This window comes from Chiloscyllium plagiosum, chromosome 33 (genome assembly GCF_004010195.1).
Source record: "Chiloscyllium plagiosum isolate BGI_BamShark_2017 chromosome 33, ASM401019v2, whole genome shotgun sequence".
NCBI lineage: Eukaryota > Metazoa > Chordata > Chondrichthyes > Orectolobiformes > Hemiscylliidae > Chiloscyllium > Chiloscyllium plagiosum.
The window spans coordinates 32,171,690-32,187,815 of NC_057742.1; the positions used below are offsets into that span (position 1 = coordinate 32,171,690).

General features: G+C 39.2%; 2 protein-coding genes across 4 annotated transcripts in view; one reads left to right on the forward strand and one right to left on the reverse strand.

Annotated features, from left to right (window-relative positions):
• Positions 1-16,126, forward strand: part of LOC122539990 — a 208,824-nt gene that overhangs the window by 173,852 nt on the left and 18,846 nt on the right. For 2 of the 3 annotated variants that reach the window (XM_043675250.1, XM_043675252.1), the window contains one exon: positions 12,872-12,976. The exons of the other annotated variant lie outside the window; for it this stretch is intronic. In XM_043675250.1, the coding sequence (XP_043531185.1) occupies positions 12,872-12,976 (105 nt within the window). The remainder of the gene's footprint in view (positions 1-12,871; positions 12,977-16,126) is intronic. 3 annotated transcript variants of the gene reach the window in all.
• Positions 12,546-16,126, reverse strand: part of LOC122539994 (interferon a3-like) — a 60,870-nt gene continuing 57,289 nt past the window's right edge. Inside the window, exon 3 of the mRNA XM_043675260.1 lies at positions 12,546-12,642. Coding sequence (XP_043531195.1) covers positions 12,577-12,642 — 66 coding nt within the window. The 3' untranslated portion in view covers positions 12,546-12,576. The remainder of the gene's footprint in view (positions 12,643-16,126) is intronic.

Sequence of the window (16,126 nt, forward strand, 5' to 3'; positions counted from 1 at the left end):
CTAGTGTGCTTCCAATTAAACCTGTTGGACTATAAACTGGTGTTGTGTAATTTTTAACTTTGTGCACCCCAGTCCAACACCGACATCTCCTCAATATTCAGAATGCTTGGTATACAGTAAAATTGTGGTCTCCTTAATTTGAAAAAGAATGTAAACATGTTTGGAGGCAGTTCATATGTGATTACTAGATTATTACCTGGAATTAGTTGATTCTCTTACATGAATAGATGCAACAATCTGGGCATGTTTCTACTGGAGCTTAGAAGAACGAAGGGTGATTGATTGAAGTGTACCAGGTGTTGAATACACTTGATAAGGTGGACATGAAAAGGATGTTTCCTTTCGCGGGTGAATCCAGAACTTGGTGACACTGTTTTTGAATTAGGGATTACCTTACAGAGCAGAGATGAGAATATTTTTCTCTCAGCAGGTTACTAAACTTGGAACTCTCTGCTTCAGAGGGTAATGAAAGTGTGATCATTGGATATTTATTTTTAAAGTAGCAGTAGATAGCTTATTAAGCAAGAGAATCAAATGTTATTGGGTGTAGATGGGACTATGGAATTCAAAACAGAAGGTAACTAATGATCTTATCGAAATGCAGAGCAGGTTTGAGGGACCGGATGATCTACTCTGTTCCTATTTTGTATGTTAGTTTTTGACACATGAAACCTGTTCTTTCCACAAATTAAATAATTAAGTCTGTCTTCCATTTCTTCCCATCTATATAATCTGTTAAGGAAAAGCCTACTATAAATACTCACTGATCCCAACAATAAGCAAGTAAAATTAATTTTATATGTACACATTCCTATAAATCTAATCATCAACTTTTATCTTGCTACCTTCAATGCTCATGTAATCTCAGGGTCAAGGGAACTGGACCTGGTATATTCAGTGATTATTCCGTGTCAAAACTACACATTTAATTCAGGTTCTCTATTATTCCTCAGAGTTTCTGTATAAAAAAGTGTATTTATAGTGGTGGATTATAGACAAATAATGTATTGATGGCTGCTCATAGAATATGTTCTGGAATATGAGTATGTTATTCATTATGAAGCTATATGAAGAACCTCTTTAACACCTATTTCTGATTGTCCTGATCACCCTAATTTATCCATGTAATGGATATGAACTGATTATAATGCTAAATCTCGAGCTTCAGCTTTTAAATCTCATGCTAGTTTGGACCCAGAGGCAATGCTAACAGATTCATAAACGGACATTTTCTAGTTGGTACAAATATTATAACTGTACCTAATTAGCACTGATAGTCATTCTGGATCAGTATTTTCTATCTGTAACCTTCCACTAACTATGTTAAGACCTCCCTTATTAGGATGTAGTTCCCTTAGATAATCCACTTCTAACAATATTTGTGGATTTTCTATTAAGGACAGAAAATAAGTCTTTCTGAATTCCACAAACTCACTTTATCCATAACTCAATTAAAATAAACACCTACAGACTCGGGCACCTATGTCTTGACTCTTTGGAATAAAATTCTGTCAAGCTTGACCTGATGATTTGCTTAGTAAAGATACTTACAATCTTGGTTTCAGTTTTAACAATGGCGTTCAGTTTAAACTAAATGTTCAGGAATGTTCTTATCTTTTCTTCCTGTTTTTCTTTCTCCATTTTGGCAGAGTTATTGTAATTTTCTTCAAGGTTACTTCCATTTTATTAGCTTTATCATTTTTATGTATTCTTGTTTGACAATTCAAAGTCATTGCTTCTATGTTTTGCAAATCAAGAGAAAGCTACCCTATTACAAGTGACCAAATACAGTTCAAGCATTTGTTCCGCTACTATACAAATAACTTAAAGTAATACAACTATTCTTCATCTGCTGCATTGGGTAGTACAAATATGTAGTGTGTCATGCCAGACCAGTATGTAAGGCTGAGTCCAGTTCATTGATTGTGAAAAGTCATAGGATGATCTTATCATAGAATCATAGAGATGTACAGCATGGAAACAGACCCATCGGTCCAACTCGTTCATGCTGACCAGATATCCCAACCCAATCTAGTCCCACCTGCCAGCACCTGGCCCATATCCCTCCAAACCCTTCCTATTCATATACCCATCCAACTGCCTCTTAAATGTTGCAATTGTACCAGCCTCCACCACTTCCTCTGGCAAGTCATTCCATACACATACCACTCTCTGTGTGAAAAAGTTGCCCCGTAGGTCTCTTTTATATTTTTCCCCTCTCACCCTAAACCTATGCCGTCTAGTTCTGGACTCCCTGACCCCAGGGAAAAGACTTTGCCTATTTATCCAATCCATTCCCCTCATAATTTTGTAAACCTCTATAAAGTAACCCCTCAGCCTCCAACGCTCCAGGGAAAACAGCCCCAGCCTGTTCAGCCTCTCCCTATAGCTCAAATCCTCCAACCCTGGCAACATCTTTGTAAATCTTTTCTGAACCCTTTCAAGTTTCACAACATCTTTCCGATAGGAAGGAGACCAGAATTGCATGCAATATTCCAACAGTGGCCTAACCAATGTCCTGTACAGCCGCAACATGACCTCCCAACTGCTGGACTCAATACTCTGACCAATAAAAGAAAGCATACCAAACGCCTTCTTCACAATCTTATCTGCTTGCGACTCCACTTTCAAGGAGCTATGAACCTGTACTCCAAGGTCTTTTTGTTCAGCTACACTCCCTCGGACCTTACCATTAAGTGTATAAGTCCTGCTAAGATTTGCTTTCCCAAAATGCAGCACCTCACATATATCTGAATTAAACTACATCTGCTAGTTCTCAGCCCACTGGCCCATCTGGTCAAGATCCTGTTGTAATCTGAGGTAACCCTCTTCGCTGTCCACTACACCTCCAATTTTGGTGTCATCTGCAAACTTACTAACTGTACCTCTTATGCTCGCATCCAAATCATTTATGTAAATGACAAAAAGTTAGAGGACCCAGCACCGATCCTTGTGGCACTCCACTGGTCAACAGGCCTCCAGTCTGAAAAACAACCCTCCACCACCACCCTCTGTCTTCTACCTTTGAGCCAGTTCTGTATCCAAATGGCTAGTTCTCCCTGCATTCCGTGAGATCTAACCTTGCTCACCAGTCTCCCATGGGGAACCTTGTCGAATGCCTTACTGAAGTCCATATAGATCATATCTACTGCTCTGCCCTCATCAATCCTCTTGGTTACTTCCTCACAAAACTCAATCAAGTTTGGGAGACATGATTTCCCACGCACAAAGCCATTTTGATCAAGATTTTACTTTTCTAAATTGAAATTCAGACTCCCTCAAAGTTGATTTTTCTGCTGAAGTATTTTCAACAACCTCAGATACAATATTTTAATATTCAAGATATGCCTGCGTTGGAACTGGAAATGTTTCATCCTTGTGACCCCATTCCTGAGGCATGAAGTATTTAGCACTGGGAGACTACCCTCACACAGCTAGCAAGCTTTGTCTTCAACAAAAGTCTATTCCATGCTGGGAAGATCCCAGCAGCGTCCTCCTTTTATGCATCACCACTCTAATTATCATTATTAGCTACCTGTCACAGCCTAACAGGCACTGCCAATGTTTACCCAACAACTAATATTGACAAATGTAGGATGTGTCGAGGTTGTAGTAGTGTAGGCCAAGAGGTGTTGGTTCAAGTCCCACCTGCTTCAGTGGTGTGTGATAACATTTCTGGACAGGTTGATTGGAAAATATTTTTAGGAGTTGGTTGGAGAACCCTTGTGACACACTGGTACTGTGGGGTTGGGTTCAAATCCCACCTGGCTAAGAGTAGGATAATAATATGTACAAACAAGTTGATTCAAAATACATTTACGAGCTGGATTTGCCTAAATCGAGTGGTGCAATTGGTTAGTGTATGGTATTAATATAACAGATAGAGGTAAGTGAAATTAGGTTAGATTCCCTACAGTGTGGAAACAGGCCCTTCGGCCCACCAACCCTCTGAAGAGTAACCCACCCAGACCCATTTCACTCCGACTAATGCACCAACACTATAGGCAAATTAGCATGGCCAATTCACCTAACCTGCACACTTTTGGACTGTGGGAGGAAACCGGAGCACCCAGAGGAAACCCACGCAGACAATGTGCAAACTCCACACAGACAGTCACCCGAGGCCAGAATCAAACTTGGGACCCTGGTGCTGTGAGGCAGCAGTGCTAATCACTGAGCTACCATGCCACCCTAATGATGAGATTGTAAATTTAAACCTGGCCCAGAGCAGCCTTTAGTTTGTGGCACAGTGGTTATGTCCCTCTCTCTGGGGCCAGAAAGTCTAGGGTCAAATCCCATCTGATCCAGACATATGCTGTGCCATGTGTGAACAGTTGGATAAAAATATCTTAATGAGCTGGGTATAAGGGTTCTTCTGGCACAGTGGTAATGTCCCTACCTTTGAGCTAAAAGGCCAGCCTTCAAGTCCCACCTGCTGTAAGTGTTATAATACATCTGAACGGTTGATTATAAACATCTATATCAATTAGATGTAATTATAATGGACACTTGAGGTGCAGTGATTGCAGTTCACACACATATCATTATGTCGAAAACTGTGGCGCTGGAAAAGCACAGCATGTCAGGCAGCATCCAAGGAACAGGAGATTCAGGCATTAAGCCCTTCATCAAGAATGTGGAGTGGTGGGAGGGGGAGGGAAGAGAGATAAATAGGAAGGTGGGGCTGGGAGGAGGGTAACTGAGAGGGCAATAGGTAGATGGAGGAGGATAATAGTGATAGGTCAGAAGGGAGGGAGCACCCACCTCCATCTACCAATCACCATCCCAGCTACTGTCCTCCCAGCACCACCCTCCTATTTATCCCTCAGCCCCTTTCTCCCTGCCTCCCCCTCCCACATTCCTGATGAAGGACTTATGCCCGGATTTATGCCCAAAATGTCAATTTCCTTGCTCCTCACATACTGCCTGACCTGCTGTGCTTTTCCAGTGCTACACTTTTCAACTCTGATCTCTGGCATCTGCAGTCCTCACTTTCTTCAGATATCATTGTGTATCTGAATAAATTAATTGAAAAGGAATTCAAGAGTTGGGTAATGTGCTCCTGTTGCACAGTGGTAGTGTCTTCTGGACCTGAAGGGCTGGATCAAAGAGTGACATATCATAACCTGTCTGAACTAATTGATAGGAAGTATCTACAAAGTCAGGACATTAATTACTCTATTGCTTTAATAAGGCATAATCGAGCTTTGCCTAAAAATAGATACAATAGTAGTTTCACCTTCTGGACCAGAGCAGCAAGTTCAAGTCCTACCTCTCTCAAAGAGCATTACAACATGTTGATTAAAACAATTTTCATAGTTACTTTCTTCCCTATTGGAAAGTTGGCTTCCAGACAGAGAATGGGTCCAAACAAGAAGGTGGTTGTGCTATTTTATACATTATTGTTGACAACCCTTGTAAATCCTGAAACTCTTTGCTGTTTATTTCAACAGAGGGATATTCATCTTTTAAACACACAGAACTGCCATTTCTGTGCCTTGGGGAAAAAAGTGCCCACAACAATATTTTTATTAATTTTGGCAAAGCAGATAGACTTTAGAAAAAAGGGTCCACGTTTTGTGTTCCTCATGGAAATATTTTCTCACCAGAAAGTAACACAACAAAATCTGAGGAGAAAATCTGAACCTATTCATATCAAAACTTGAGAAACACCCTTTCGTAAAATTGAAAAATGAGTATTTTACTCATGTGACTATTTTTTGGAATTTAACAAGGAAAAGGTTAGGACAGAAATTTTCTCCCAAACAATATAAATATGTTAGGAGAAAGTGAGGACAGCAGATGCTGGAGATCAGAGCTGAAAAATGTGTTGCTGGAAAAATGCAGCAGGTCAGGCAGCATCCAAGGAGCAGGAGAATCGACGTTTCGGGCATAAGCCCTTCTTCAGGAATTCCTGAATTCCAGAAACACATTTTTCAATATAAATATGTTGTCCATTTAGAGGTGTATAGAAATTAACTAGAAATAGCTGAGGCACATAGGATGTTGGTGACAAAACTTGACCTACTCTTAGGAAATAAGGCAGGGCAGGTGACTGAGGTGTCAGTGGGGGAGCACTTTGGGACCAGTGACCATAATTCTATTAGATTTAAAATAGTGATGGAAAATTATAGATCAGATCTAAAAGTTGAAGTTCTAAATTGGAGAAAGGCCAATTTTGACGGTATTAGGCAAGAACTTTCGAAAGCTGATTGGGGGCAGATGTTCACAGGTAAAGGGACGGCTGGAAAATGGGAATCCTTCAGAAATGAGATAACGAGAATCCAGATAAAGTATACTCCTGTTAGGGTGAAAGGAAAGGCTGATAAGTATAGGGAATGCTGGATGACTGAAGAAATTGAGGGTTCGGTTAAGAAAAAGAAGGAAGCGTATGTAAGGTATAGACAGGATAGATCAAGTGAATCCTTAGAAGAGTATAAAGGGAGTATACTTAAGAGGGAAATCAGGAGGGCAAAAAGGGGACATGAGATAGCTTTGGCAAATAGAATTAAGGAGAATCCAAAGGGTTTTTACAAATACATTAAGGGCAAAAGGGTACCTAGGGAGAGAATAGGGCCCCTCAAAGATCAGCAAGGTGGCCTTTGTGTGGAGCTGCAGAAAATTGGGGAGATACTAAATGAGTACTTTGCATTAGTATTAACTGTGGAAAAGGATATGGAAGATATAGAGTGTCGAGAAATAGATGGTGACATCTTGAAAAATGTCCATATTGCAGAGGAGAAAGTGCTGGATGTCTTGAAACAGGTAAAGGTGAATAAATCCCCAGGACCTGATCAGGTATACCCTAGAACTCTGTGGGAAGCTAGAGAAGTGATTGCTGGGTCTCTTGCTGAGATATTTGTATCATCGATAGTCACAGGTGAGGTGCCGGAAGACTGGAGGTTAGCTAACGTGGTGCCATTGTTTAAGAAGGGTGGTAAGGACAAGCCAGGGAACTATTGACCAGTGAGCCTGACCTCAGTGGTGGGCAAGTTGTTGGAGGGAATCCTGAGGGACAGGATGTAGATGGATTTGGAAAGGCAAGGTCTAATTAGGGATAGTCAACATGGCTTTGTGTGTAGGAAATCATGTCTCACAAACTTGATTGAATTTTTTAAAGAAGTAATGAAGAGGATTGATGAGGCAGAATGGTAGATGTGATCTATATGGACTTCAGTAAGGCATTCAACAAGGTTTCACCTGGGAGACTGGTGAGCAAGGTTAGATCTCACAGAATACAGGGAGAACTAGCTATTTGGATACAGAACTGGCTCAAAAGTAGAAGACAGAGGGCGGTGGTGGGGGGTTATTTTTCAGACTGGAGGCCTGTGACCAGTGGAGTGCCACAAGGATCGGTGCTGGGTCCTCTAACTTTTTGTCATTTACATAAATGATTTGGATGCGAGCATCAGAGGTACAGTTAGTAAGTTTGCAGATGACACCAAAATTGGAGGTGTAGTGGACAGCGAAGAGGGTTACCTTAGATTACCTTGGATTTTAACCAGATGGGCCAATGGGCTAAGGGGTGGCAGATGTAGTTTAACTCAGATAAATGTGAGGTGCTGCATTTTGGAAAAGCAAATCTTAGCAGGACTTATATACTTAATGGTAAGGTCCTAGGGAGTGTTGCTGAACAAAGAGACCTTGGAGTGCAGGTTCATAGCTCCTTGAAAGTGGAGTCGCAGGTAGATAAGATAGTGAAGAAGGCATTTGGTATGCTTTCTTTTATTGGTCAGAGTATCGAGTACAGGAGTTGGGAGGTCATGTTACAGTTGTACGGGACATTGGTTAGGCCACTGTTGGAATATTGCGTGCAGTTCTGGTCTCCTTCCTATCGGAAATATGTTGTGAAACTTGAAAGGGTTCAGAAATGATTTACAAGGATGTTGCCAGTGTTGGATGATTTGAGCTATAGGTAGAGGCTGAACAGGCTGGGGTTGTTTTCCCTGGAGCATTGGAGGCTGAGGGGAGACCTTATAGAGGTTTACAAAATTATGAGGGTAATGGATAGGGTAAATAGACAAAGTTTTTTCCCTGGGGTTGGGGAGTCCAGAACTAGAGAGCATAGGTTTAGGGTGAGTGAGAGGAGAAAGATATAAAAGAGACCTAAGGGGCAACATTTTCATGCAGAAGGTGGTACGAATATGAAATAAGCTGTCAGAGGAAGTGATGGAGGCTGGTACAATTGCAACATTTAAGAGGCAGTTGAATGGGTATATGAATCGGAAAGGTTTGGAGGGATATGGGTTGGGTGCTGGCAGGTGGGACTAGATTGGGTTGGGAATATCTGGTCAGCATGGACAGGTTGGACTGAAGGGTCTGTTTCCATCTGGACATCTCTATGACTATGACTCTATGACTCTATTTTTTCAGGTGGAGATATATTATAACATTGCTGTTGAAATATATTGAATGAACAATACAAAAGAATCCTCAGGCCCATGGGAGCATCTATGGCTCACATGTGCTATATATTTTGTAAGCAGCTACAATGATGGTCAGCTGTTTGCCACATGTGAAGGCAGTGAAGATCACCTTAGCTTTTATGCCACAATAGGAAATTCTAGCCCGTTAATGAATCAGCCATATTCTTTCCTTGAGAACTACTGATGATTTTATCTCTGGAGTTGAAGAGAAAGTGCAAATGGTGTGCAAGCATCATTTATTTCCCTATGTTGTGTCTGAATGTCAACTGTTATTCCATGGGTTGATTATTTCTTGAAAGGAAACCAACAAAGCTTTTTTTTAGTTTATAAAATCGCATATTCTACATTATTAAAAAAACAGCAGCACTATAATTTTTTTTTCCTAACTGCTAAGCATGGTTATCCCACTTAAGTGTTTTGAAAGTAAACTTTGTGTAATTGGTCCCATGCAGTTTGGAGATAAAAGGATACAGAAAATGCAATTCCATCTACATCAGTTGGTTTTAACAATGTTCAAAGTTTTTGTGGAAAAAATAATTCATAACTATGAAGGTTGAGTTATTTCAATGCAAATTGTTTGATAATGCAGTTTAAGAATTTATGTATTGTCCTTAAAATAATTGATCCTGGTTTGCACCCAGTGTCCCCAATGTATCTACTGGTCTCAACCCACTTAGTTGTTGGAACATCTGGTGATTTTGTGATCTACCAATTTTTGAAATTTACAGTTCATCTTTGTTCCCACAAAATATACTTTATTTGTATTGTTTTGTCAAATACATCACTTGGCATTACAAAATGGACATTACATAAAGTGCAATACAATTCAATGGTAATCTAAGGTGTATCACTACACTTACAATAGACATTTTATGTCAAACATTTTCTGGTATAAACAGCCAAAGTGTTTTTCATCATTTTAGCCTGTCAATTTAGGAGACTTGATGACAAGGAGTACAGTTTCAAAATAATTTTCTCCAATTTAAGACAGCAATGAGAAGAAATGTCTTCTTTTTGGTGATCATTAATATTTAGAGAGTAGTAATGGCTAGATCATCAAATATATTCAAAGCTAAGTTAGTCAGCTTTTTGATTTATATGAGATTTAAGAGTATGGGGCTAGCAGAATATGCTGTTAAGGCCTCACACAGTCATGATCTTCTTGTGTGCCAATACAAGTTCAATGAGCCAAATTGCCTTTTCCTATTCCTATTTCTTATGTTTGTACGTGCTATTTTAGACAGATTGATGCGAGGTTTTTTTTTATTGAGTAGTTTATGTGCTAGCATATTCAGTGGTCTCTGCTGTAAAGAAGTGTACCACATAACACTTATTGCTGTCATCACATGGTTTGTATGTTCAGTTAGTCATTGTTGATTGTTATCTGCTTGAAATTTGGACTGTTCTTTGTTGCATTATATTTTGTAAGGCTTAGGCATTCTCATAGTTGTGATTGCACTGACATGGTATGAGAATTTTGTTGTTCCAACCATTCGTTAAGTGTGGTACGTTGGATGCATGGATGCTCTACTTGCATAATGATTTTTTTTTGTAGTTTTTAAGCACTTGTTTATTGTTCCAAACTAACAAGTCTTCTGTGAATATCTTGGAACATCTGGTGTTTTTGTTGATTTTACCTAATTGCATTTTTTAAATTCAGCTTCTGAGAAATTGAAAACAAACTCAACTGTGAAAAATGCTTGCTAAAAAGGGCAATGCAAATGTATTAGAAATTTATCTAATGTTAGAAAATGACTTCTGTCAAAAGACCCTGTTTTGACATATGATTACAAATAAGAATTAAGTGTTTAAAAAACTCATATGAATATAAGTTATCAGATGTTCCATTCCTTTTTGTGATTACAATGAAAAATGACACCTGTAGAATGCAATGACTCATGTAGTTTGTTACGTTAGATATCTTCAGAGTTTCATTCAACTACTTTAGAAAGTCATAGCTATTAAATCAATAATACTTATATTAATATAGAATCCATTCCAGTAAAATATTTCTAAGGACTTTACACAATGAATTACCTTAAAATATGTATTAACTATTTTTAGTAGATAGTTTAGCAGTCATTCAAACAATATCCCACATATATCTATAAATTATTAAACGTGGCTAATCTGACTGTACTGATGGTACCCTGTATTGGTTGAAGGAATGTGATAAGTCAGGACACAGAATTCTTCAGATATTGTTATGCGATTCTAATCACTTAACTTGGATTTTGATTGAATGTCTTCTCCACAAAGTAAACAACCAGCAATGTTCCATCTTTCAACACTATTATGAAATGACAACCATGTTTATAAGCTGTGATCTCAAACTTAAATCCTCAGAGTTGAGAGTATTTCAAACTTAACCAAACTAGCATGTCGCATATCTTCTGTCACTCAGGAATGAAGGCAAGTGGGAAAGGATCCTTGATGGTAAAATCTACAAAAACTGTGGAAACAAGCAAGAACTTGCATTTGTACAGTAACTTATCATGTTCTTAAATGGCCTAAAGCTCTTCACTACAATAGATTACTTTTGAAATATTGTCAATTTTGTTCTGTAGAAAATTATTTTTTTGCCGAAGTGGGAACATCATAAATTAGGTTTATAAAGCCAGAGGCCAATTTTCCAAAACCAGTATTTTATTTTTATTCATTCACAGAATGCAGAGGGGCCCCAGTAGTTAGGCTAGCATCTGTTCCCCGTATTTAACTACCATTGAGAAGGTAGTATTGAGTTGCCTTCTTGAACCCACTGCAGTCAGTGTAGTGTATGTATACTCAAGGACTGTTAGGGAAAGGGTTTGAGAATTTTGTCCCAGTCACAGTGAAAGAATAGTGATGCACCTGCAAGTTGTGCTGAAGATCCATGGCCTCACAAAATTAATCCTTAGTTTCAAAAATAATATTGCACCTCGAGATTAAGAATTTTTTTTTAAATGGTTTGGAAGGGAAGAATAATTTACTTCAATTATTTTCTTAATTTACAGTGGCTCAGTGGTTAGCACTGCTACCTCACAGCACCAGAGACCTGGCTCGATTCCCACCATGGGCGACTGTCTGTATGGAGTTTGCACATTCACCCCATGTTTGTGTGGGTTTCCTCCAGGTGCTCCGGTTTTCTCCCACAATCCAAAGATTTACAAGTTAGGTGAATTGGTCGTGCTAAATTGCCCATTGTGTTAGGTGCCTTAGTCAGGGGTAAATGTGGGGTAGGGGAATGGGTCTGGGTGGGTTGCTCTTCGTTGGGTCAGTATGGACTTGTTGGGCTAAATGGCCTGTTTACACACAAGAAGGTATTTGGTATGCTTTCCTTTATTGGTCAGAGTATTGAGTACAGGAGTTGGGAGGTCATGTTGCGGCTGTACAGGACATTGGCTAGGCCACTGTTGGAATATTGCGAACAGTTCTGGTCTCCTTCCTATCGGAAAGATGTTGTGAAACTTGAAAGGGTTCAGAAAAGATATACAAGGATATTGCCAGGATTGGAGGATTTGAGCTATAAGGAAGAGGTTTAACAGGCTGGGGCTGTTTTCCCTGGAGCGTCGGAGCTGAGGTGTGACTTTATAGAGGTTTACAAAATTATGAGGGGCATGGATCGGATAAATAGGCAAAGTCTTTTCCCTGAGGTCGGAGAGTCCAAAACTGGAGGGCATAGGTTTAGGGTGAGAGGGGAAAGATATAAAAGAGACCTAAGGGGCAACGTTTTCACACAGAGGGTGGTATGTATATGGAATGAGCTGCCAGAGGAAGTGGTAGAGGCTGGTTCAATTGCAACATTTAAGAGGCATTTAAATGGGTATATGAATAGGAAGGGTTTGGAGGGATATGGGCCGGGTGCTGGCAGGTGGGACTAGTTTGGGTTGGGATATCTGGTCAGCATGGACAGGTTAGACCGAAGGGTCTGTTTCCATGCTGGACATCTCTATGACTCTATGACTAATCAATCCTATTCCCTCCTTGTTCCTGGTTATTATATCACATTACATTGCAAAAATGTCATATCATACAGTAAAAATGAATGGATTAGTATACAATTAACATTTTAAAGTTGAAAGATTTTTGTTCTGTATCAATGAACATTTGAAGAAGGTAAGAAATTGCTGGTAAGATCATTACTTTCTACCATATTTGAAGGCTATTGTCATCAGGCAGAGAAGAAAGGTTTCAATGCATTGGCTGTCAATTGGATGAAAGTGGTAACTGGAAGAACCTTAAAGGAATGAAAAGCAGAACTGCATGTTACTGGAGACTTCCATGTGTGAGAGGAACCAACAAAGACTCTTTGAATCAAATGTTACAAATGCTACTTCATTTTGTATTTTTGTAAATTTTCTGTTACTCTCAAATGTTTTTTTTACTTTTTTTTAATGTCCTGATATCTCTTTTACAAAGTAAACTTTGTCATTCATATCATAACTTAAATTCTATTTCTGTTGTAGAAGCAGATGAGTTTATCAGCAGTGGAATATGGGCACAAGCTTCTTCTGGCTATCGCAGTTACTGTTGTAGTGATGATTATTATTGCAGTGGTTTGTCTAATAGAGGTAGGTTTTGCTCCTTACTATTTTGATTTCTTCACTGGGGTTGGAAGGAAAACCTGACTCAGTGGGATTCACATCAAAGAGTCAGGCATGAAAATCAGTCACCCAATTCATGGCATTCCCAATTCGAAAATTAATTACCCAATCAGTAGCACTGTGATTTCGCTGCATTGACTTGTGCCTGATTGAAGCAAGATGCTGCACTGGAAGGGAAATCTCAATATACTTACCCTTAGTTGATTAGGTGCTTCTCCCTGTCTACCCTGAGTTGGTTAGCTTTTCCAGTCTTATTATTTGGAGGGATAACTTTGAGTACTGCAAACTTATTAACTATACCTCTTATGTTTGCATCCAAATCATTTATATAAATGATGAAAAGTAGAGGACCCAGCACCAATCCTTGTGGCACTCCACTGGTCACAGGCCTCCAGTCTGAAAAACAACCCTCCACCACCACTCTCTGTCTTCTACCTTTGAGCCAGTTCTGTATCCAAATGGCTAGTTCTCCCTGTATTCCGTGAGATCTAACTTTGCTAACCAGTCTCCCATGGGGAACCTTGTCGAACGCCTTACTGAAGTCCAGTTACCTCAAATTACAACAGGATCTTGATCAGATGGGCCAATGGGCCGAGAAGTGGCAGGTGGAGTTTAATTCAGGTAAATGTGAGGTGCTGCATTTTGGGAAAGCAAATCTTGGCAGGACTTATACACTTAATGGTGAGGTCCTAGGGAGGGTTGCTGAACAAAGAGACCTTGGAGTGCAGGTTCATAGCTCCTTGAAAGTGGATTTGCAGGTAGATAGGATAGTGAAGAAAGCGTTTGGTATGCGTATGCTTTCTTTTATTGGTCAGAGTAATGAGTACAGGGGTTGGCAAGTCATGTTGTGGCTGTACAGGACATTGGTTAGGCCACTGTTGGAATATTGCGTTCAATTCTGGTCTCCTTCCTATCAGAAAGATGCTTTGAAATTTGAAAGGGCACAGAAAAGATTTACAAGGGTGTTGCCAGAGTTGGAGGATTTGAGCTATAGGGAGAGGATGAACAGGCTCGGGATATTTTCCCTGGAGTGTCGGAGGCTGAGGGGTGACCTTATATAGGTTTACAAAATTATGAGGGGCATGGATAGGATAAATAGACAAAGCCTTTTCCCTGGGGTGGGGGAGTCCAGAACTAGAGGGCATAGGTTTAGGGTGGGAGGAGAAAGATATAAAAGAGACCTAAGGGGCAACGTTTTCACACAGAAGGTGGTACGTGTATGGAATGAGCTGCGAGAGTAAGTAGTGGAGGCTGGTACAATTGCAACATTTAAGAGACATTTGGATGGATATATGAATAGGAAGTGTTTGTAGGGATATGGGCTGGGTGCTGGCAGGTGGGACTAGATTGGGTTGGGATATCTGGTCGGCATGGACGGGTTGGACTGAGAGGTCTGTTTTCATGCTGTACATTTTTATGACTCTATGGCTCTATTTAGCATTGGTAAATAGTAGCTATCTGTTTAAAGTTTGTTAAAACCAAATAAGCATTGTCTCTAATTTAAACACAGGAACATTTGGCATGTTCATTCATTTTGTGCTTATGTTATAAATAACAAATTAATCACCATAACTCCGTCGTCTCAGGAAAATTTGAGGGGCAAAATAAGCTAAAAGGCATTGATCTTAAAACAAAACTTAAGACAATCTCAACAAGGTCACAAACATAGATTAAGCTTGACAAATGCCCTCAATAGCCCTTCAAACAACTCCCTATAGTACTCAAATTCACTTAACCTAGTAACCTTTTGTTTTTTTAAACATATTTAATATCCCTACTTTTGTTCCTTGCCTGGCAGATGATTTGAAAAGTCATACCTGTTAAAAATAAATCATCCAGGAAAATTACTTAGTCAGGGTTTCCTTATCTGTACCGTACCTTAATATTCTATACAAATTGATAGACATCCCGAAAACCTTTTTTTTTCATTCAGACCTTGAATTAAGCAATATTTCCTCAAATATTAATGGAATCATCCTGGTAGCTCATATTTATAACCACCAAAGCAAGCACCTCCACTTTACAGAGTAATAAATTATGAAATGGAAATGAATTCCTCAGAGGGTATGTGATGAACCCTGCATTTCAGCTGGAAGTACATGCACAAAGATCATGAGCCAGAATACCTGGCTACTGTGTGGTTTTTTTGGATAGGAATGTGAAATTACAAAATACATGCTCATGTGCAATATGCCCAGTACCCTAAAAAGTTTTAATATAATCTCTGTAAACTGATGAAACCTAATTTTGCCTAGACAGTCATCATCACAATTTCCTGTGATGTAATTCCACCAGAGCACTAAATAATGAAATTAAACCTATTTTGACAAGTCAGAACAAATTTATAATTTGATTTTACATATTGGAGGACAGTAAAACACAAATTTCTAATTTAAGAGGAGCAGAATCACAGAAATCAAAGGTTTGGAGAGCAGTACTGAATTTAGAACTAGGTCATTATGCCAAAAGCAAGTTCAGATCCTAAAATTTTTGCGTGATTAAATTAATTTAATATGAACATTTATGAGCTGACACAAAGAAAAAAAATGAATATTAAATGTTGTATTGTAAACTGTAACCTGTTTGCTTATGTTATTCAATGAATGTCTATGTGTAATTTCAATTGCATACTATATGGTTAAATTTTAATATCTTCTAAAGTATCTGAGTAAGCCACTGAAGATAAAACAGAAAGTAGTGAAGAAGCTCAACAAATCTGGCAACATCTTTAGAAACAGTAACAGAATTAACGTTTCAAATCAAGGATGACTCTTCTTTGGAACTGAAAGAGGGTGGATGATGGTGGTTTATATGCTAGGTAAAAACAAGGGCTGCAGTATGCTGTAGACTGAGGGAGAGGAAGTGCAAGTGGAATAGATTGTGAGGGTGTCCACAGCAAAAGACAAAAGCAGATAATGGTAGTAAAAGAGAGATAGATATGCAAAACAGCTGTAAATGTTAGTTGTAAGAAAGGAGAAAATGGGTCTATTCTACTGAGAGCAAAATTAATAAGACATGGCTGTTAAAGGTTGCACTTCAAAGAAAAATGGAGTACAGAGGTCATACTCTGATGTTGTAAAGGTCAATATGGAGTTTAGAGGTTGGAAAGTGCCAAAG